Source organism: Falco biarmicus, chromosome 16 (assembly GCF_023638135.1).
Source record: "Falco biarmicus isolate bFalBia1 chromosome 16, bFalBia1.pri, whole genome shotgun sequence".
Lineage (NCBI taxonomy): Eukaryota > Metazoa > Chordata > Aves > Falconiformes > Falconidae > Falco > Falco biarmicus.
Window position 1 is genome coordinate 7155251 of NC_079303.1, and position 22401 is coordinate 7177651.

General features: G+C 51.1%; 2 protein-coding genes across 15 annotated transcripts in view; both read right to left on the bottom strand.

Annotated features, from left to right (window-relative positions):
* Positions 1-930, bottom strand: part of LOC130159738 (protein PHTF1-like) — a 31166-nt gene extending 30236 nt beyond the window's left edge. For 5 of the 13 annotated variants that reach the window (XR_008825830.1, XM_056361676.1, XM_056361672.1 and 2 more), the window contains exon 1: positions 422-880. Coding sequence is in view for 10 of the 13 variants with exons in the window: in XM_056361676.1 (XP_056217651.1) it covers positions 422-839 (418 nt within the window). In the remaining 3 variants the exon portion in view is untranslated. Of the gene's footprint in view, positions 1-421 lie in introns of all 13 variants that reach the window. The other 8 variants (XM_056361673.1, XM_056361677.1, XM_056361679.1 and 5 more) reach the window with 5 other exon arrangements.
* Positions 931-1448: 518 nt separating this feature from the next.
* On the bottom strand, positions 1449-20088 carry PTPN22 (protein tyrosine phosphatase non-receptor type 22). Of its 2 annotated transcripts, XM_056361684.1 has the most exons (21): positions 19857-20086; positions 15908-16016; positions 14989-15065; positions 13969-14064; positions 13527-13565; positions 13128-13199; positions 12979-13038; positions 12372-12514; positions 11786-11852; positions 10885-10962; positions 10249-10341; positions 8780-8856; positions 7218-7984; positions 6129-6212; positions 5856-5986; positions 5284-5311; positions 4822-4902; positions 4435-4538; positions 3811-3841; positions 3027-3104; positions 1449-2374 (listed from the first exon to the last, which is right to left on the bottom strand). In XM_056361684.1, the coding sequence occupies exons 1-21, from the start codon at positions 19941-19943 to the stop codon at positions 2310-2312; spliced, it is 2367 nt and encodes a 788-aa protein (XP_056217659.1). In that variant the 5' UTR covers positions 19944-20086; the 3' UTR covers positions 1449-2309. The 2 variants fall into 2 exon arrangements, with proteins under 2 accessions (XP_056217659.1, XP_056217660.1); XM_056361685.1 differs by lacking the exon at positions 10249-10341 and having other exon boundaries at positions 19857-20088.
* Between the last annotated feature and the right edge of the window lie 2313 nt (positions 20089-22401).

Genomic DNA, 22401 nt, shown 5'->3' on the forward strand with positions numbered 1-22401 from the left:
CTAGGTGAAACCTTCCCTACAACGCATCCGCGCCGCGACCCGCGGAGCGCAGCGCTGCGGCGAGGGCCCGGCCCCGGGGGCGGCCGCCCGCGGGAGGAGACGTGCCCGCCGCGGCCCGGAGCGGCCCCGCCAGGCCCGGGGGCTGCCCACGCTGCCGCGCTCGCCTCCGCACGAAGGTGCAGGGGCGCGCTGAGGGCTTCGAGCGCGGCCCGCGCCCGCCCCGCTCCCACTTTCGCCCGGGCGGCCGAGCCCGCGCCCCCCGCCCCCGCTCCGCCGCCGAGCTGGGCCGGGCCGGGCGGGCACGGGGCCGCCGCCGGGGCGATCCCTGCCGGTCGAGCTACCGACGGTCCCGGTGCGCGGGCGGCGGGCGGTCAGGCCCTCTACCCACCCACCCACACCCCCCCCCGGCCCCGCGCCTCACCTCGCTTGCTGGGCCGCCCGGCCGCCCCGTCCGCGGGGCTGCCCCGCCGCGCCTTCTGCGGCTGCCCGGCGGCCAGGCGGCCGGGCTCGGGGCCGGCGGCGGGGCGATGCCGGTGGTGGTGGTGGCGGCGCTCCTCGAGCGCGGCGGGCGGCGGCAGGCTGAGCGGGGAGAAGGTGAAGAGCCCGGCGGCAGCGGGCAGGCCGGGCAGGGCGGCCGGGGGCAGCGGCTCCGTCGGGCCGGGCCCCGCCAGCAGCGGCTGGCTCAGCCGGGCCCGTTTGCTGCCCGCCGCCTCGCCGGGGGGGCCCCGCCGCCGCCGCCCGCCGCCGCGAGGCCGGCCGGGCCGGTCCCCCGGGGGCAGTGGGGGCGGCTCCTCCGGGGCCCGGGACACTGCGCGCACCGCAGCGACCTGCGCAGCCATTTCACAGTCTCCCTCACACACATTTAAATGGCCCGAGCGCCAGGCGGCAGCGCGCAGGCGCCGCGGCCCGGGGGCCGTAGTTCGCGGCGGATCGCCGGGAAGTGTAGTCCGGCGGCGGGCGGGGGCCCGCGCTGCCACAGCCCAGGGCGGGCGGCCTAGCGGCGGGGTGCCCCGGCGCAGCCGGGCCTGCGGGCCGGGGAAAGAACCTGTATTTTTAGGGCATTTCTGACACGCCGTAAAACGCTCCGTCGATGAAGTGGCCGGCGGGCGCGGGCGGCTGCCCCAGCGCGGCGCTCACGGCCCGGGGGCTGGGCGGCCGGCGCGACATGGCGGCCGGTGCGCGGGGTCCGCTCGGCTCCGGTGCGGCGCGGGGCTGCTGGGCACCGGGCTGTGCCTGAGGGGGGGCTGGTGCAGGGCTCTGCAGCGGGGAAGCCGGGTGGCTCTGGCGACAGGCAGGCGGGTGCCCGCCGCGCTACCGTTCTGCTCCAGCAGCAGCAGCTTTCAGGCAGGTTGAGCGCGCTGTGCCCGCAGCCTCATCAGCTTCCTCTCCGCCGCGGTCCCCAAATCCCGCTTCGTTTTTCTCTTTCTACAGAAAAGCAATTACATAGACCAGTTTTCAACAGCTTTATCCCTCCCCACGGAGAACATAAATAGCGGTGGAACCTGGTGACGAATCTGGCCAGAAATCTCATCTTCCAAGCTATCCATCTGAAATTTTGTGCTGGAGAGTCACAAATCCTTAAAACCAGTATTTCTTTGAAAATACAATGATACTTCACTGGCTGTGGTGGTGTCTTGTTCGGTTTGGGTTTTTTTCCCCCCAGATAGCAAGGGCAGTCAGTTAACACTAGTTTAGTTTCTATGTGATCAATCTTATTGACCAGAAATAACAGACAAATTCTCTGATTCGCTCAGATGAAAAAAAACTTTAAAATTATTTCTAAAATCTGAGATGCTAATTCTCCTGTTGTCCAAGTAACGTAAACATTAAAGGAAGCATGGGTCTTCGATCACAGTGGACCTACACACGTGAGTGGAGCTACACAGATGCTGCGTCTGCACGATCCCGAGTCTCGTTCTGCTTTGGTCTGCTCCGTTGGCCATCCATGTCACCCAATGGTCTTCACTGGATCCTGTCACCAGTTCACGTAGCTCTGTTTCACAACACTCAAATCCGTCCTTTTGAAGTGAATACATTCCAAAACACAACAAAAATGTATCCCTCCTTACGATAAAATAGCTATTCCCGCTTTGAGTTTCCATCCTGTGGTAAATTAACTGAAAATGCTTAACTGTTGGTGTTTTTATATTCTTCTTTACTTAAGGTTTAGCTGATGAATGTGCAGGTGGTGCCTGAGCTGCAAATATCATGCAACAGCTTTTGATGTATTGATGGAAACCTTACTGGGAGGAGCGCTCAAGGCACATCAGGGCCTCACAAATCTGCAACATCAAATATATAAAATGTATCTAAATATTCCATCCTGGTGGTGGATTTCTTGGTCCTTTAGGTTTTGAAAATCGATTTGCAAAGCCTAGAAAGAAATTTTTTTTTAATGCAACAAATTCTGTATGTTATAGATGTTGATTATGTAATTCCTTAAGATAATATGGTATTTGAAAATACTTGTAATCTCAGTCCTTTCCCAAACTTTAAGGGATGGTAGACTTAAAGCAACATCCTGTCGTTGTAAGTCAACTGCTGCAAAAACAGTCTACGTGTCTGTCAAAAAATACAGTTATAGCATGCATATCAAGATAACTAGATTTTATGCTTAATCTAATAAATTACTGTTGTCTAGTAGAAGAATTTTATATGGAAACTGCGCTCTTTCTCTTCTGCCATATTACACAACGTAAGCCAGCAGCCTCATGGCAATGCTACAGCTTTGTGTTTGTCTGCTCCTATCTCTGTTGCCACATAAAGGCTTCAGATACAAGAAAGCCAAATGCACGCTTCAGACCCTTCACACACCGAGAAACGTGTGTCAGAGTAGATTTCAGGGTTTGTGTTTTCCATCCTTACCTGTTCTTTAAACAATTCGTGAATAAAGTTGTAAATGTGTAAAAAAAATAATAAGCATTACTTGTAATGTTTGAAATCTACTAGTATTCTGCCTGGTACCTGCATTTAGACTTTCAAAAACCAGGTACTTCCTACACCAAAACACAAAGAGAAAAACGTACCAAAGTTAAGGAAAGACCTCGAGTGGTTTGACGGGGCAGATTCTGATGGTTTTGTCAGTGAAGACGGACTACAGATGCCTAGAAAGAAAAAATCTGACTGAAGCAGTTAGTCACTAAGGCAATTCCCTGAAGATCCAGACTCGGACACACCTACAGGAAAACACGTACTGCCACATGGATGCTGTTCAGCACAAGACAAAGCGAAGTACTTTCGACACTAGCATGAATGCCACATAGTCTTAATGACCTTATTTTCTCATGGCATGGAGCAAGGGTTCTACTGCAGTGTGATTCCATTGGGAAAATGTTCGCTCAGAAGTGCGTTAAGGACTTTTTAACAGCCCTATTTTCAAGATAAGCATTTTAATTTTAGATCAAAAGGAACTTAATGAGAAACTCCTTATTTACACTCCAAATAGACCAAGCAGAATCCAGGATGGGGCTCACATTCCCCACAGCTCCCCTATCCCCCACTTTTAGGGTATTTGTCCCACAACACTGGTTTGCATGACCTCAAGAATTTGATAATCTGGATACACAGGAGCTGTCCCCAGGGTACCCCAGGGCACCACAGCATCCTTATGATACTCCTGAAACCAGTACTGCTCTCCAGATGTGATGGTGCTCAGCTAGCCAGCGCAGCTCTGTATGTCCTATTCCAAAGCAGGCGGATGTGCAGGACGTTTCACATTTGACTAGTTCACGTTCTTGAAAAGTCAGTCCCACATACTTATATACTTGCTTAAAGCCATCAGGAAGATGCACATTAGCCTGAAAGACTTACTCTTTCTCACATTTTTCAGTATTTTCAAGCTCTGTTGAGAAAAAAAAAAAAAAAAGAGAGATAAAAGGCCTATTGGAAAAAAGTGTGGCAAGCAGTATATCAGCTACTAAATATACATGTATCACATCTCATAAAAAGTGTCATGCCTAGCAGCTGAGACTGAAATGCAGAGTTTTGCCATTCCCTTTGTCTTGGCTTTTTTTCTAGCCATCCCAAATGCCTCCAGTTTGTATTAATTCTTGCTGTTTTCCTCAAATGCTTTTCTGCTCAACCATAACATCCTGAAGTACAGTCACTCATGAGGATAATTAACCCAGGTCACAGCACAAAGAGACTGCTCAGACTCCGCTCGAGCAACTTTTTCCAAGAGGAGCTGACATTTCAGGCAGAGGGCATAGCCATTCACATGGGTATGGCTGTGGCACTCTCTTCCTGGTGCAGACAGTGGTTTTGTTTGTATTTCTACAACAGAGTATTTTTATTAGTCTTGTTTCCTTGCCCTAACTACAAGTGGTCTCAAGGCAGGCAGTTTTCCCAAGGTTAGCAGTAAGAGAGTAGCAATAGCTGTAGCTAGAGCTATCTCTTCTTCTCACTCTCTCCATTCTCAATAGTTTTTTGTCTTACCTTGCTTCTCCTGAAGCATTTTGTAGGCTCTTTTGATGATGATTCAGCAGCATTGCTCTCCAAGCCCACAGGACTCGTAGAATTTCTTGCAGCAGCCTGCAGACCTGGGAACATACATCAGAACATTTGCAGTGGTCATTCACAAATCCTCCTGCTTTTTTCTAAGTGCTTTGTTGTTGCTTTTAATTTCCTGTTCTAGAAATTTCCAGCAGTCCCCTAGTTGCATTTACTTTCTTTTTATCTGCTGAGCTCTCCTGCAGTTAAGTCTTGAAGCACTACCGTTGTCAATGCTTTGAACAAGTGGGCCACAATCTCCTAAGCTATATACAGGTTTAGGTGTAAGTATAAAATCGCAGTTACATGCCGAGAAAAGAACTTATCACTTACTCGCTGCATCAGCAAGAACAAATGACTCTGGGGTTCTTTCAGGAAGGGCAGGGGGAGAGTTAGAGCAATCCTGGGCTGTCTCTAAGAAAGCAAAGATAAAAGAGTTGGTTACCTAGCGAGAGAGAGAGCGATGTTTTATACATATATATATGTTTCCTTTCTCAACGGAAACACAACATGCAGCAAAAGATGTGACAAGCCTCAGCCAAGGAGCTGCAAGGAGCATCATCGTGTGCAGAGTGTGGCGGGAGCTGGTCAGGAAACACAAAACTGCCAGTCCACTGGGTTGCAGAACTGCCTAGTTCTGTTTAGAACCATTTAGTGGCAGAACTGTTTAGCAACACAAAATATCCAGTGGACTGAGCACAGATCCTAAAGACGTTTACTAAATGTGGCAAAGCAGCTTCAGTAAAAAGCATATCTTATTTCCAGAGATAGTTTATCCCAGCAGTAAACTTATACCTCTTTCTGGGCTCCGAAGCTTCACACTCTAGAAACAAAAAACAAGGAAGGTGTTTGAAATTCTCACAACCACATGTCGTTCTCTTGCACGCGAGCAAGCCAGAGAAGATGAGGAAATGATGTTATGTGCAAACAGCCTCCCACACACACCTCCATGCTCGTGTAATGGAAGAGAGACTCATGCCTGACTGTTTCACTTTACAAAGCTATAATTCAACTCAGGAATGAGCAAGAGATGCCTACATTTTTTTCAGCTCCTGCCTGTTCCACAGGGCAGTGTGAACCTCAGCGGACCACCAACTTCTGTCTCCATCATCCTTCTTTAAAAGAGGGACAGTATGTTTACTACCTTGTATGGGATTTAGGACCTCCAAAAATAATGTTTGGAGTAAAGCAAGTGTTGATGAGGAGGATCCTGACTGAGACCACATCTTCACTCCTGTTCTGAGCCCTGAAATACTTTAGGGACAATACACAGTGCCAAAACTAGGGTCTTTCTCACAGAAGGAAACGTGACAAGGAAATTAGCATAGTGATAGTGCTGGAGAAAAGATACAACCCCATTTTCTTACCTTGCATGGTCTCAGCCTTATGGAATCATTAACCACTTTCGAATGAGACTCACCACTCCACCTCAAAGACGTTCTGATATTTGTATTTCTGGTTGGAAGCTGAAAATCAGAAGTGGCCAGAGGAAATTCTCCTAGAAATAATTGGGCACAAGAGCAGTCATTTCTCATCCCAGGCAGCCAGAGCAAAGGCACTGCCAGGTGCTACGGCATGGCACAGTCATGGGAAGAGCCCTCAGAGCAATTCTCAGCCCCTGTCTTGTCAAATGCACTTACCAGATTCGCTGACCACAATAAAAGACTCCGGGGTTCGCTCGGGCAGGGGCGGAGGGTTATCATCATCTGGCTGTGGCTGGGTGGCTGATTGCAGAGACAGGGACAGGTTACCCGCGCAGCACAACACAGCAGAACTACAAACCTATGTAGAGACTCCAAGAGCTGACTGCTCTTGCCCAAGCGTGCCCCAGAAATTATGGTTAAACATCTCTAAACCTTAGTTAAAAATCTAAATAGCCCCCCAGCACCAATTCATCTGCCGCTAGCTACCTGGCCCCAAGGGCAGGCTTCCAGCAGTGTTGGCAGCAGAATTGCCATTGCACAGGGGAAAATAGTGAGTGAACCCCCAGCACACAGCAAGCGCACAGCTGGCAGTACCATTGCTGCTTGGCTTGTGGTGCAACTCCCAAATGGTCCAAGAGTCTCTAGCATCTAGATAACAAGCATACTTCTGTGACACTGAATGCTGAAGGGCCTCAGCAGGACAAATCTGAGCAAATGCCAAAGTTGTGGACAACGGGAAATGTCCAACTGGGCCAGGGCTGACCAGACCAAGGAACAATTCCATTATTCATGTGGCAGGTGATGGTTTTAAAGCTACAGATCTGGGCAAAACACTAACATCGAAGTCCTGGTTCTCTCAGTCTCGGTGGGATGTCAGCATCCACCTGCATGATACCCTGCACAGAGGAGTGGATTTTGACCCAGAAACTAGATCCTCAGAGAAAAACATTTCTGGGAGCTTTCTGAATGCTTCTTGGAGCGCCCTGTTATACAAACTGGTCAGCACTGATCCCTGCCTGCCTGTGAGAGCTGTGCCGAGGTGACGTGGTAGTGCAGAGCTGCCATGTAATGTGAAACCTGAAATCACACTGTTCTAAAAATGTTGTTGATTTTTATGGGAAAAGCTTAACGCAGGATGCAATGAGTGTGAGGATGAAACCAGTCGCTCCCTCAGCTCCCAGGGGGATGCAGTGCCAAGGAGCAGCTACAGCCCCGCCTGGACACCAGCAGACAACACTCGCCAGCCCCCCCGGCACGCCGCAGCCCAGCACCACCAAGCCCCGCATGCTGCAGCACACCACTTACTGGGGAAGAACGAGGATATCCCCTCGCTGCTCAGTGGGGGAGCATGGTGGGACGCAGGCCCGGGTGGCGGGGAGCTGGCCACAGCAGCGGGCAACGGGGAGATCACAGCGCGTGAAGGGAGGAATGCATCCTGCCCCTCCACAAAGTGCTCGGTAAACACCGGGGACACAGGGCCTTCTGGAGAGAGTGAGGAGAAGTAGGGGTCTTCTGCTGAGCAGAAGTAGGGGTAAGGATATCGCCCGTGGTTCCTGTGGCTTGGGGGGCTGTTGGCTTCTATGCTCGAGTGGTTCAGCTCAACAGGGGAAAATCCATCCCACTGCTTCACCTGAAAGCTTGAGTAACAGGCATTTGGCAACCGTGAACTCCAAGTGGGCTTTGCATCCCCTCCACCCCCTGCCCAGCCTTCTCCCCGCTGCGCCAGCACGAAAGGGGTCGATGCGGTCCGTGTGAGGGGTGCTGTGCCACGAGGCCCTCTCCTGCCCACTCCCGTTGGCTCCGGGTTCAGAAGCAGCTGCTCAGGAGAGATGCTGTTGAACTCCAAACTGTGGTGTTTCTGAAGAGCATCCCCAGCACCCCACTTCTCAGCAGCAGCTGCCTTCCTGCAGCTGATGAAGTTCAAAGTACCAAAGGAGATGGCCTGTCTGATGGGAGGGACTCCATGCCCGGAGCTGTCATGCACTCCCGTGGCAGACACCGATGTCGGGGATGATTCACTCTGTACGACCGGAGGAGGAAGTTGATGTGTGTCCTGCTCCTGTGGCTCTGAGCTGCAATAAAGTACCGTGATGTGAAGCCAAAGCCATCTAGTCCTCTGAAATCTCTGTTAGCCTGCTTACAAGGCCCCACAACATTGCTCCTAAGCACAGATCTGTCCCCCAGGAACGCAGAGCCCAGCCCAGCCTCCAGCAAGGAGCAGAGGGAAAGGCTGTGCACCCTGGTGAACAGAGGAGGCCCCTTTATGTGGGTAAACTATAACAAAAAGCAAAATTATTTCCAGAAAGCAGACACTGCAAACCAAAACATGCCCTCAGAGAGATCCCACCGCTCTCTGAAGCTGTCCATGTTGGGAAGTTGGATTCCTCAGACTTGCTGTTCCTTACAGCAAGAGGCACTGGAGTGGCACACGCAGATGAAAGATGGGACCGGTCTGGGGACACCCTGCAGCATGCACAGCTCGGGGCAGAGGGCTGAAGTGACCCAGCACTGGGGTATCTCCCTGTGCATCAGCCTTTTCTTGTACTGCCCTGAGACGTGTTTGCAGTGCATGTGTGAAACACCAGGTAAGCGCAACATGAAACAGAGCCAAGGGCAGAAGAGGGGGACAGATAACGGCATGGAGGGAAGAGGCTGAGGCTCAGTCGCAGAGAGACTTCGATGAGAAGAGCAGGAATGACGTTAGGAACAGATGTGAGAGTCAAAGTGGGACTCGAGAGAAGCTGCAGATCCTGCTGACAACTGAAATGCAACATTCAAACAGGACCGTGCCACAAAGCGCACATGAAACAATGCATCTTCCTGAAATCGTACGAGTGACTGAAAACACTAACCCAGAGGATACTTACCAGGTTAGTAATCTCAGAGAATAAATATCTTCCACTGCAGTCAGGCGTGGTTTGGCTACGGGATGCCTTGCATGTACCTAGGGAAAGAAAAGGTTAGAAAACAAGAGTGAGGAAGAAGAATGCAAAGAACACGCACGTACTATTTCGGGAGTTGAAATTTGTGCCAAATACTTTTAATTATTAATGCAGTTTGCAAATGACAAACATCAATTTGAAAACACCAAGTTGGAGCTGAAAACTGAGGACAGAACCTCCCAAAAAGCAATTCCTGTCAGCACCTTTTTTGAAACAAGAGTATAGCAAGCTGTGCAACCTCCAGCTGTTCCAAACACCTGCAGAACAGCCAGCGACCCCACGTGAGCACTCAGCCAGGCAGGTCAGGCGCTGGCTTCATTTGTGACATCTCAGCATGTGACCATCACCCATAGCCTGCAAAAGTGTGTTCAAAGGGCAGTGACGTTTAGGTGGGCGAGAGGTTTGGCCAGGAGCTACAAAACCACATCCGGATTTGAACAGTTTTCTGCCAACCTAGTTTTGCATCTCCTTTGCTTACAGACTGTCCACAGCGCACAGAAAGAGGCTCTTGCCATTCTTTTCTCACTCAGCTCTGGCTCGGAACATCCTGCAAATCCTATGGCAAAACTGAGGCCCGAGTCCCATCGCAGGATCCTGTTCCCAATTCTTTACACAAAAGCTTCTGACAAAACAAACTAACTGTAACTTTTCAGCCATTGCCTAAGAATGGCAATGCATTTACTCCAGCCAGATGCGAACAGCTACACAGGGAAGGTAAGGTTCGTGCCAGCAGTCACAGGAAAACAGCAAGAGCAAAGAAAAGCTCAATCATGGATGTTCTGGATCTTCCTGTTTATTTGCAACTTCATACCAAGGCCACATTGTTTTTTCTCAGAAGCGTATCAGATTTGAAAGACTTTGACATGTTTTTTCACAAGTTATTTTAGCCTACTCTCTCCCACAGACAGGCTGGAATGCTAATTGTCTCACTAGAATACCACCGTGTTGCAGATTTAACACTTCTAGCCGTACCGCCTTGTGCATCCAAGCTTCCCAGCCAGGCTGAAAGTCACTCTGTTGCTTGCAAGCACTCCCTGAAGACAAGTTTCCCTGGCACGTCCACATGGAAATCAGCTGCTACTGTGGAAAGCTGGTGCTTTTCTGTTCACTCATTGCATTAAACAATTATATAAGTATATGGAAAATGGTTTCGAGACTGCAGAAAATTTAGCTCTTGTTTGGGGCCAGATCCTGTGGTAAGCATTGCACAGTCAGGGAAACGGCTGGATTCTCATGGGCTAACTTGAAAAGAGGCTGGGTTTGGGCATCAAGGGTAGCAGAAAACATGGGGATTCATTCCAGGTGTGCAGAGGAGACCTCTGCATAGGGATCTAGGTTAGAGCCAGCATGACTGAGGCTGCAAGAGGCAGGGTGCTTATCCCGGGGACTTTTACCTGTGAAGCAGCAGATTCTGCCTGGGCATCGAATGCTTTAATCTGCCTTTTGAAGAGCTCAATCACTGCATCGTAAACCAGCTCATACTGCTCCTGCATTCCAGACAAACAAAACTGACGTGAGAGCCAGCACCTGCAGTACTTGTAAATGGTCACCCATGACCCAAATCAAGCATCAGCCCCTGAGAGAAGCTGCTACTTTCTGGTGCACTGGCAGGGTAAGTTCCCAGAAGAGGTAGAAGCCACAGCTTTCAAAGGGTTCAGACTGAAGCATTCGGGGTTTTTTTCGGGTGCACAAACAATGCTGTTCTGCATCAAGCTTCCTCTTCAGTCTATCTCAGCTGAGAAGAGTTCCCACTTTATTTCCTGGACAGTCCCTTCTCCCACAGCATAAGTGTTTGATGTATCAGACTGCAAGCGCTAAGCCGTTCCAGCTGTCTACAAGGAAATGGTCAGCTACCAAAGTAATTTCTGCAAAATCATTCTTCTGCTCAGCAGGGGGACCTTGCAGAACATCTATGCACCCCAGTTCCCAGAGCACAACCACTCGGGGTTTCCTTACTGCAAAGCCTCCTGGGGAAGAGCTGAGCTCCCAATATGGAGAGCGTACCACTTGGTGGAATTGCCCAAACACACCTTGGTCTGCACTATGGAAGGCCTCTGCGTGCGCATTTCCTGGATCAGACTGAAAATACTGAAGTTCACCGGAACAATCTTGTAAGAAAGAGAAAAGATGAAAAATTACAGACAGGTCTAATTCCAAGCAGCTTCCAAGTCATGATGCAGTTTAGAGCAGTGTCCAGAATTCAGCCCTGTCGCTGCAAGAATTTTTAACAAAGGAACTGCTTAAAGTATTATTTTTTTTTATTATGAACCAGCTTGCTTCCTCCCTCCTGTCTTGCATCCCACAGAAAATACCCTTTTTATAACAGTATTGGTAACAGCTGCGAATAGCATGAAAAGACAAGACACTGATTTCCCAGATCAGTGGGTTCAGGGTTGCTGTGGTGCAGAAAGCAGCCACTCCTCCGAGTCCCAGCAACCTGCCGCAGGGCCAGGGATTACCTCACAGATTTTTATTAAAGAGTCAGAGTAAAGCAAGGTGTTAGTTTGGAGACACTGGATTTCTGATGCTTAAGTGCAGAGAGACACATATAGTTAAGTCATATTGAAGAGTGAAGGCCAGTGCAGAGCCCAGCTCTGTGACCTGAAGGTCCTGCCAGAAGGAGCAACGAGAGGGAGGATTCTGCCCCATCGGTACAAGCATCAGGACGGGGAGGGGAGCAATGGCAACGAGCAGTGCGTGGATGATGCAGAGCCTAAAGAAGGAGGAGCAGCACCAACTGGGAGCGGGACATCGGCAGTTTGGCCACCACTGTTCTCCAGTCAGGCTGCGGGGAGTTCTCACTCATGGCTGTTGTCTGAAACACATCTGCATGCAGTGAGGTAAGAGGAGAGAGAAGGTGAGGGAGCGACAGAGAGATGCAGCGCTGCTGCCTGCGGCGCCATGTGAAGCGCAGCGCGGGCAGACACTCACCCCGTCCCTCAGCAGCTTCTGGGTGTAGTCAATGGCACAGAGGACGCCTGTTCTCCCGCAGCCGGCACTGCAATGACAGTCACAGCGGGGTTGCTAGCAGAGGTCAGAGGATGGGCACGCTGTATTTTCTGACAAGGGTATTTGAAAAAGGTCCGAAGCCCCCTGTGACCCTCCCGCCCCACACTGCGGGAGGTGCAGACCCACCAGCCAGCCCTGCTGCAACCTCACCCACCCCACGCCAAGCTCCAGTTGCCCACAGCTCTGCTGCAGGCTGGCAGGCACATCTGTGCTCCTGCAAACAGCTCCCAGTCCTCCTGTGGCGACCAGCCCGCATGTGGAGATGCCCGACAGCAGTGGTGGTCTCCTAACTACATGCACGATTGCTGGCTTGCTGCTGCCTGTCTCCGTTCCTGCCACCCGGCTGTGCTTGCTGTCCCCAGCAGACACCTTTGCCTTCAGACTTCCTATGAGAGCAGCCTGGCTGGGGCTTGTGCCAGCTTCCACCACCCCCACCACCGCTCGGGAAGCGAGAGTGTGGGGTCCAGGGGTCCGGCAGCCCTTCCCCACTGGTGACCGGCTCACCCACCTGCAGTGGATGCAGATGGGGACGCTGTCATCCGGCTGGTAGCAGCGAATCTCACTGATGAGGTCCAGGATGGGGTCAATGGACAAGGGGACGTCGTGGTCTGGCCAGTTTTTATAGTGGAACTGGTAGATGGTGCGGATGCTCTGCAAGAGGAGAAGAGCACTGGCAGGGGCTGGGGCTGACCCGCGCCACCGAGGGGCTGCTGCCGCAGCTCCTGCAGGCGCAGACCGGGACGGTGGCGCGGCACGGGAAGCTGGTGTGATGCAGGCACATCCAGTTCCCGTCTGCATTGGTAGGCGAAGGTCAGAGGTGCAGGCTGCAGCTGTGCTCGCTATAAAAGCAGCATTGCCATTTTATACATTCCTGATGTCACACGTTGACCCTACTTACCCAGGGTCTGACTTGCCATAGCTGGCAAACAGCTTCAGAAATTGAGGTTCGAGATAATTAATTTTTTACTTTCTTTGTTCCTTTAGCTACTGTCAAATCTAAAGCAGCAGGCCGAGCAGCATAACATTTTCTGCACAAAGTGTGCCATATTTTAATATATCATTTACATAGCAAAGCAAGCCAGGATGCATTTCCTGCACTGGCCTTTCCTACTTACCTCATTCAGGGCCACCTTTAAAGTCCTAATCACATACTCATTTTTCTTCTCTTCAGCTTCCTGCAGAAGAAGAAGTTAGTCACATTTTCTGCAGATGACACAAGTTTCCAGCGCACATGATGTGACCCAGTGCTTGCAGCTGTACTCACACAGGCGATGGAGAAAGGGCCGCACTGGAGGGGAGAGCCGTCCACCTCTGCCCAGTACCGCTCACATTTTTTCTGTTGCCAGAAGCAGGACACGTCTGGTTACTCACCACGGGCCCACCCACGCTGTCTCCTGTCTCACTTGGCAAGACAAAACTCATACTCGGCAGAGGCCAGGCTCTCGCTGCTGGCCAGCTCCAGCCTCCCCTTCCCTGGAGCCACCATTGCTGGGTTCTCCCCTCCCAAAGAAGCCAGATACGCTGCTGGAAGATTCTGCAGCTGGAGCCCCAGGGAACAGCTCGTATCAACCAGAAATGCACTAATGAAATTAATGAAAACCTGCATTTCTCCACCCTGTCCCGGCACTGTCACAGCAAAGGCCACCTCTGACACGTTACTCACCTTTCCCATTTCAAACTCCACGCAAGCCATGACCACAACCTGCAGAAAGAACGTTCATTAGGAAAGTCTGAACGCGAGTGTCTTATCCAGACAGCAAATCAAACTCATCACTTGTGGGTACTTATCAGCAATGAGGAAGCTCTGTGGGCTGCCTTCCCCAGAGTTCCGGACCGCCAGGCAGATCAAACCCGGGACAACACGGACAGCCTGGGCGCCAGGGCCTTTCCCACCCAGAGCCCAACCGCAGAGGCAGCCAGGAGCAGACCCTGCCTCAGCACCAGCATGGAGGAGGCTCACAGGAAGGGTGTGGGGCGCATGCAACATCTGGAGTAAAGCCCTGACACTCCAGCTCTCAGCTTAGACAAAGAGGACTTCTGGCTCTCTTTGTACAGACAACTTTTCTTTAAAAAAAAAGGGAAAGGTGTATAAATCTGCACCTTACCAGGACTTCATACTCCCAAATCATCCTCCAAAAGTCAATGACAGTTGTGGGGAGAGGACCCTGCGTTGCAATGTATGCTCTTGGCCCATAGACACCCTAAAACAGCATTTAAATCAGACATGGAGACATCTTTGCATAGTTCACTAGCAGAAATAAAGTAATTCCTTATTCTGAATCTTACTTCTATTCAGTGAGCCCATTAAGGATTTAGAAGGGGGGTTACATAGTTAAATTTTAGGCGCCTACGTTAAATTAAGCAACCAGAAACCAGCGGTGTGCAAACCTCCCAAAGGCAGACCCAAGCCAGGGAGCTGGGCTTGAGGGGACACCTGCTCTCAGAGGCCACCAGTTCTTGCAGTGCATTTGGGAGCTGTGCATTGTTGCCTCTGCAACAGCTGACCCAGCTCTGCAGCGTGGCTCTGGGCACGTTGTGTCTGTTGGCCAAAGAACAAACCGTGATCCCCCTGTGAAGGTCTGTTCTGCAGAGCCCTCGTGTACTATGGTGGAGAACAAAGGAAACCTTCTATGTATCAGAGAAGGGTCGTCAGCACAGGAGAGCCCCAAAGCACATGGAGCTCCTGATGGAGAGCCAGCCTGTGCTGACCTGCCTGGTCGCTCGCGGCTGCAGCGGGGCTCAGCGGTGCTGCACTGTGCGGCTTCCTGCCTGTGCGTGGCGATTCTGGCCGCAGGCAGTTTTGCACCACTGTCACCCACTGAAGGCAGTGACACCAAGGAAGTGGGGGCTGCGAGCCACAAACTGTTCCACTACCCACCCCAACGTGAGCACACGTCCCTTGCCCTGTGGCCTGGTGCCTCCCTCCTGCAAGGGGTGTTTTTGAAGCGCTCACTGACTGTGCGCGTCGCTACATCAGTTATCCCTGAGCACAGCCCAGAACTACGCACAGTCCATTTGCTCACCAGTGCCACAGGACCTGCTCCCCCTGTCACAACTCGACCAGGTAGCACTAACAGCTGCCACAAGCACCTTTGCACGGTAAAACACCGTGAAAGAAGCAATACCTTGATGAAGTTGGCATTGATGTAACAAGAATCTTCATCTGATGTAATCAGGGACAACTCCACTCTGCTGTGGTCAACTGCAGGCACAAAAGCAGAAGCAGCAGCAGTTACTGTTTGTCCTTCATGGTAGCCGAGCTCCTCAGACTGCAGCACAGGGTGCTTTGGAGGAGCATGTGTGTCAGAGAGCTCATCCCATAGCAGATGGGTGGCTGTGCAAGCAGCTAACACCTCCTCCCATGCCTACCGACAGCCCTGCATGGAGCTGCCGCTGCCTCTGCGCGAGCAATGGGCCAGCTCTCAGAGCGTTAGTGAGGGCTTAGGCAAGAGCTGCAGATGCTGCCACTAGCCCAGTGCAACGCTCATCTCTGACCACTGAGCAAGCCAAGCCTAAAATCATCCTGCACTCCGCCTTACAGGCTCAGGTGAGGTCTGTGGGTTTAGATTTTTTTTTTCTTTTTTCAAGCTAGAACGGATGAAAGGAACAATCTGCTCTGATCCTAGGACAGGCTTTCCTTTGGAGACTACTGCATCAAGCCAGGACAAGCCACCGCAGTTTTTGCCTATAGTCTGCTTTGTACATCATGGAGGCATCTTTGTCCAAAGCTGTTCTCTACAAGGCCTTGGAAAACAAGTGGCTGCAATGCTACCCTGAAAGCTTGCAAGGATAATTATCAGAGGATGTGTTTCCTTCTGAACAGAAGTTCTGTTCTGTCTGTAGAAAATGCATGCCAAAGTCTTCCAGAGCATGCACTGCAACAGTCAAAGCCTTAAAACTGAACAGCAGAATTCAAGGCCAACTGACAGCCAACTGTATCCTCACACACAAGCAACCGTGCAGGCAGATACTGGAGGATGGGAACAGACTCGAGCTAGGACGAAAAAAAAGCCGGAATAGGAACATTTTCTATTTCCAACCTACATGGTAAGATGTCCTTGTATCTGTTCTTCTTGATGTTCTCTGGTTGCTCAGATGCTGCTGTAGGGTAGATTTTATCCGATCTGTACTTTGTTGACTGCCTTTTCAGCTTCTGTGATAAAAGAATGGAACAAATTACAGCAGATGTGTTACTTGCAACGCACTACTAGAGAACGTGTGAAGGTCTCTAGGGGTCAGGTTCACTACCACAAAGCAAGGTCTGCACCATTAATTCTTTCCTGAGTGGTTTTTCTCAAGGTACTCAGAGCAAGAAAAGAACAGAGAAAGAAGCCACCCAAGAGCTCCAGCACAGGCTCCTGAAGAATGGAAAGTGTGTGCTGAGGCAGTGCCCACACGAGGCTCGGGCACGTAGGCTTCTGAAATGAAATGATACATTTATACAGCACACAAAGCATCGCCCTTACAAATAAGTGAGACACAGGGGAATCATCCTCAGTATAAATGTCACCCAGATAAGAGGAGTAACAATGTTACATCACCTTTAACAAACTGTCTAAGAAAAGACAGATAAATCAATTGATTTTTCTCACTTTGGTAAAGATGCCTCCATCTGTAGCTGCAAACAGCAATGCTCAAGCCACTGAAGGAGCACAAGCAATCCGAGCAAAGTAGCTACCTGCACTGATGAAAGAGAAAGGAGGAGGAGTCCTGGGATGGACCCTTAGGGGTATGAATCTCTCTTCTCTTTCATTTCCAGGATAAAGCTGCAGCACTCCTGGAGAGATCAAGCATCTTTTTCCTGCCAAAGCATAGAATTTTATTTCACTGACATCCGCTTCTAAGTAACACACACCGTTCATTACCATCAACTTTGAAAGCACCATTCTTGCTGTATTTTTTCTTTCATAATTTTTTGTCTACCTAACCACTTTTCTTGCCATCAAGGGGTGCTTTGTAGTTAAAACAAAAGGCCATCTCTAACGAGCATCTCTATGGCTGGACACTCCCAAGGGCAAGTCTCCCTTTCCCACCACCCTGGAGCCAACCTTCACAGCCCTTCTCTTGGACATCACAGCTGGGGTGCAGCGAATCGGGCTGACACACGAGAGCCTCGGGATCGGCTGCCTTTGTGAAAGAAAGGTGTGCAGGGGAAAAGAGCCAAGGGAAAGGACCACAGGCACACTGAGCTGCAAGGTGAGAGGGTTCCTTATGCTCCTGTGCACCTCGCAGTGACACACCTGAGCTGCTAACAGCAGGTGGGAATGGTGGCTCGGCCGCTCACGGCGCAGGGAAAGCAGCCTGCTGGTCTTGGGCTCACCAAACCAAAACAGCGCCGTGGCCGAAGCAGTTATGCCGGGGGTTACACCAGCTCTCCTGCTGGTACCCACCTGGCGCGCTCGAGGGCTCGGAGCTGCAGCTCTGGCGCAGAGCAGGTGAGCCAGAATCACGCAGCCCTGGCAGATTCAGGGCCCCGATTTTTGGGTGCTCACCTATGGCATGCCCATGGGAGCTCATAAGCAACTGCATTTCAGCTCTCCCGAAAGTTCTCATCCAGTTTTGAGAATCCTGTCCCCCGTCCTTCCTTGCTGCAGAGCTGATATATTCGCAGCTGCAGGAGAGCTGCAAAACTCCCCTTGACTCCAGCCTGCTCTAGATGAGCACCTGCTGGGACATGCCACCCTCCAGGCCCAGCATGCATGAAGCCACAGAATGAAGATATTTGCCAAAAGGCCACACCAGGAGCTGCAGGGCTTTGTAGCTTGTACATACTTAACCAAGCCAAGCAGCCCTTTAGCAATACTGCAGATAAAAGGTGTATAATGGCAACGTGTACCTCACCTCTGCAGTATTTCTGTGCACAGATATTCTAATTCAGATCCAAGTCAGAGCTGATGGTTTTTAACATTAAACTGCAATTTTTAAACCCTAAATTCTGCTGCTCCTTAGCCACTATGCCTCAGGAGTCGCATCTCACTGACCTGGATGGAATGAGTCAGGAATAAAGTACAGGAGGGCCAGGACAGTCCACCTGTCCGTGCCCTATTAATCAAGAACACAGAGGCAGGCACAGTGTGATAGAAGTTGTGGGATCAGGATGTTTTTTGTAGGTAACCTCCTGAGCTCTTCTGGCGTTGGTTGCATCCTCCTGTGCCTCCTTCTGAGGCAACCCCAGCTTCCAAGGTGAGCTTTTATGAAAGGGGCATCGCTTAGTACTGAAGCCAGTCCTGTCATGGCTGAGGCTCTGAATCGCCTTACTTTTCTGCCCCTGCATAAACTGACATAAAACTGCTTGGGAAATGTCTATGCATGAGAAAGCAAGTGAGAACAGTAAGGATCAAACTCCGGTTGTGAGACTGCACAAACAGAAAAAAGGGACTCTGACAAAAAACCCTGCCATTTCCAGTAACACCACCACAATTTGCATGTACGAATGCTTGCTCACACAAAGAGAAGGGAGGCCTTAGGATGGAGAAATAGTATCAAACATTCTACCAAGTTCGGAAATGCATGCCATCACAATCGCCTGTTAAGGCTTCTGCACTTGCAAAAGTGGCCGGCAACTCAGGCCATCCTGGGAAGATTGCTTCCCAGTACAAGAGGAAACACAGCCTTGACCGCTTCTACCTACTGTTTTGGTCAGAAAATTGACGGTGCATTTGGCTGCTAGAATTATCCCGTGCAGCAGGGCTTGGCAGCCTGCTGCCTCGCATGGTGCAGTGCAACCCCGGCACAGCAGCGAGGGGGAAATTCAGCAGCTTGTGACAGCGCTTTGTTCCGTGGAACAACAGACTGTTGCTGCAGACTCAGATTAATCACTTCCCTTCAACCCAGACACCTGGAAACCAAGTGCTAATCTTTTCCCAAGTGTTTGAAGTGCCAGTCTTCACTGGTACGACAAAGCAGGGCTAGATCTCATGGGGACTCCTAAGGAAGCCCTGTGCCTTCCCCAGAGACCACTGTCTGATGCAACCCTTGTCTGGGGAGGTGGCTCAGGGTCAGTGGTTATTCTGGTGTTTGAGACATTTCAGATCTTACAGGTGCACCAGTTTTATCCTTCCCTATGTCTGCTAAAGCTGGGCAATGCCTTTGCTTCTCAGAGCAACCCAGAGAGCCTGCCAGAGCAGCCCTCCTCCAGCCACATTCAGCAGCCATCGCCAGCCATCAGCTTTAACTGTGAGACAGCAGATTGCCACCTAGGACTCACCCCTGCCAGCCAAGCAAATAAAAAGATTTCAGAGTGCACAGATCATGGCACTGCACACTCAACCAGCTAGACACTGCAGAATACAGGGGAAGGTGACAGCCATCAGCTTTTTTTGCTAGTTTTGCCTTGAGGGAACAAGAAATTGATTTCCAGGAAGGGCCAGAAGCACTGCTGGGCGTAGGGCACACTCTCCCATTGCGGGTGGATGCACGAGCCCTCGCACGTAACCCAGCGCAGCACTGGGGGCTGGAGAAACACCCGTTCCACTGCCCAGGTCACTGCCTCCTTGCTCCTGGGCTAAGGTGCCCAGTGCCGATGTGAGGCAGAAGAGTCTGGGGTCCACAGAGCCTTGCTGTGAACCCCCGCTCCCTGCGGCACAGGCTGCACGGGGCCGGGTAGCAGCCAGCGAACCCCGACAGGAACACGCACATCACGGGCAGAACAAGGTGCAGCGGGGAGAAGGAGCAGCAGCTCTGCGCTCCTCACCGCAGCCCTGGCTGTATTACCAGGCAAAGTGAAACTGTGTCCTGACAAGTGCATTCACAAAGTAGAAAACAGGAACCGCTCGGGTAATCTTTAAAAAGTAAACAGCTTTACTTTGAATGCAAACTATTACTTTTCTGTCTTTACATTCCTTTTACCCCAGTTAACTCCTGTGTCTCCTTCTGCTGTAAAATTCGTAGAAAATCTTATTGCCACATGCAAATCACGTCCCCGTTGGAGACGTGACTGAGCGGGTTCCCTTGAAAATCAGCTAAAACAGAGCTGTGCCTGAAGTGAACTTACCAAAAACTCGTCTACAAACTCTTCTCGGTTCAGCTTCTTGCCTTGGGCCCTTTCCAGGTTTTGCAGCAGAATCTCCCTTTGGTCCATGTTGCCGGAGACCAAGCGTGGCTGGCCTGCCAAACCTGGGACATGTCACGCGTGTGCTGCGGTGGAAAGCACCAGCCTGGAGAGCGCTCGCGGCGGGCTGTGGTTTACTGACTTCATCACAAGTCTTAAAGGAAATTAGTACGTAACAGATATTGTGGTCAAATAACAAAACAAAACACACAACCTGGGGCTCTAGCACCTCCTTTTTAAACCACAGGCACTGCACGTGCTCCCCGCAGCAAGGGTAGGTGGCACCGAGCTGCACGGGGTCCCTCGGGGGCCGGTGCTCACCGTGCTTCGAAGGTAGGCAGATGCTGGAGAGCAGAGCCAAGCACCCCGACATCTGACTTCTTCAAGCACCATGTCCAGCCGTTGCCAGCAGCGCAGCACTGCCAGGCCACGGTCCGGGGGGGTGAGCGAGGGGGCTGTGCTGAGCGCCCACCCGCCCGGGGGCTGCACTTTGCTGCCGGGGTGAGGCTTCAGGCTCAGAATATGCCACGGCTGGAAGAGTCCCTAAACCAGCACGCAAAATCCACAGTTTCCCTTCATACTTACAATGTGGTCTGTTCGCCACGTTAACTGCAAGATATTTTGGAAGAATACTGCAGGCAGGTGCTGAGCGTGTTACCCCCCTGAACTGCACGATCGCTTCTGAACAGAGAAAAACCCATCAGCGTACTTCAGGTCAGCTCTTCCAGCCACAGCTCCCCACGTCTGGTAGCTTGTGGCAGCAGAGAGGGTCAAATCTGACTCCAGTAGGCTGTAGAAATCAAATTAATTATGCCAGCCTAATTCACCTCACTCTTGGTAACAATTAGAGGTACTCCAACAATCCCCGCAGGACAAAGCGCAGGGCGTTCCAAAGTGGGAACAGGATGCAGAGAGCAAAGCTCTCGAAGGCCATCCATTTTCCTCTACTTGCAAAGCGGGGAAAACTAACCAAAACTGAACTAAAACCAGCTCCCAAAACCTCCAAAAACTACATGGGAATCACAACCTTGATCTTTCAAGTACCTCACATTTCGCACAGACTTCAGCCTAGCTGTACCAAAGCTGTTTCTCTCTCTGATTGTAACTAGAGCCATTACACGTATTCCCCATCTGTGTTTTCTTGCAGATCAGGTACAGAATAGCCGCAGGGTTTCCGTATCTGGTTGCTAAAAGGCAAAGGGCTGCTGATTACTCTGAAAGAGCCATCACCATTACTTTAAAATAATGTCAAATGCTAATTTCGCAAAAATAACCCTTTGAATCACCTGAGAGGAACAGAGAGATCTTTAGAATAATGAATGGAAATGTGTTTTAAAATAAATATTCACTTGAAGAGTCTGCAGCACTAAGTACTAATGCAGAAACTGAGTAAGAACGAAGCCCACTTGTATGGCTAAATTTCAGAGAAATACAACAAGAAAAACAAATTCAAATTAAAAATGACAAACATTCATGATTTTTTGCTTGTAGTGATACAGAATCTCTTCTACATGTTACTTATGTGTAGAGTTCTGCTTGTAGTCTCCAGAAGAAATAGAACAGCATTTCTCCAAGTTAAATCCATGAAAAGCCCAGCTTCACCTTCTGCAAAGTACTATAGCCCTCTCTCAATTGTCCAAGTTCTCCTGAAGACAAACAAAAGCCCCCCATGTGCGTGTGTTTTGGAGAAAGAATTCAAGGATGGAGGAATGAGTGACCCATCTCCCACACCGATTTCATCCCTTCCCCCTGTAAAACGCACGGAGGGGTCTATAAAGCCACATCAGCGGGGCAGCGCTTTTTACACGGCCCGTCCTTCGTGATTTTGATTCTCATCTAAGGGAGCAAGCTTAGCGCCCAGGATACTGAGATAAGGAATTTTATAAACCCTGAGACAGAGAAGCGGATGAGAAGTTTTATGCTGACTGCAGTAAGACTTCACCGAGGCATTCAGCAAAGTCATGCTCCCACGGCTACGTGCAGGGTCAGTGGTGCGGGTGGCTGAGGGTTGCGCTAGGTACCAGTGACCAGCCAAGCAAGGCCAGTGGGAGAGGCGAGAGACACAAAGGAAGAGCCATAAATACCTCGGCAAACATCACCACCATCTTCGCAGCCCTCCGCTGCAGCCCCCCAGCCTGGCCCTGCCAAGGCAGGCTGCGACTGTGGGCTGGCCAGCATTCAAATACCTTTACTCTGCTAACTTATCAGCCAAAAGAGAGATAATTGGAAGTCATGACAAGCCTGCATTTTGGGAAACCCAACCCCCCCAAGCTACAGCCTCCTTCCTTGAAGCATTCAGTCCGAACGCTCTTTTCATCTGCAGCAAAGAAAGCATTTTCCCTCCCACAGCAGGCCTCACCTCCCCCCCCAGCTCGGGCAGCCGCTCTCAGCTTCCCCTCGGGGTCAGAGCCCAAGGCTTCCACCTTGCATGCAGTGCGTGTCCCGTGTCCCGGTGGCGGGGACACCGCTGCAGCTGCTCCTCTGCAGG

Excerpts from the sequence above, each read along its gene's own strand:
- PTPN22 (XM_056361684.1), bottom strand. The coding sequence starts at position 19,943 with ATGGACCAAAGGGAGATTCTGCTGCAAAACCTGGAAAGGGCCCAAGGC. Across the intron at positions 14,065-14,988 it reads TCAATGCCAACTTCATCAAG|GGTGTCTATGGGCCAAGAGC; the intron begins GTATTGCTTCTT and ends ATGCTGTTTTAG. Across the intron at positions 11,853-12,371 it reads CCCATCTGCATCCACTGCAG|TGCCGGCTGCGGGAGAACAG; the intron begins GTGGGTGAGCCG and ends CTGTCATTGCAG.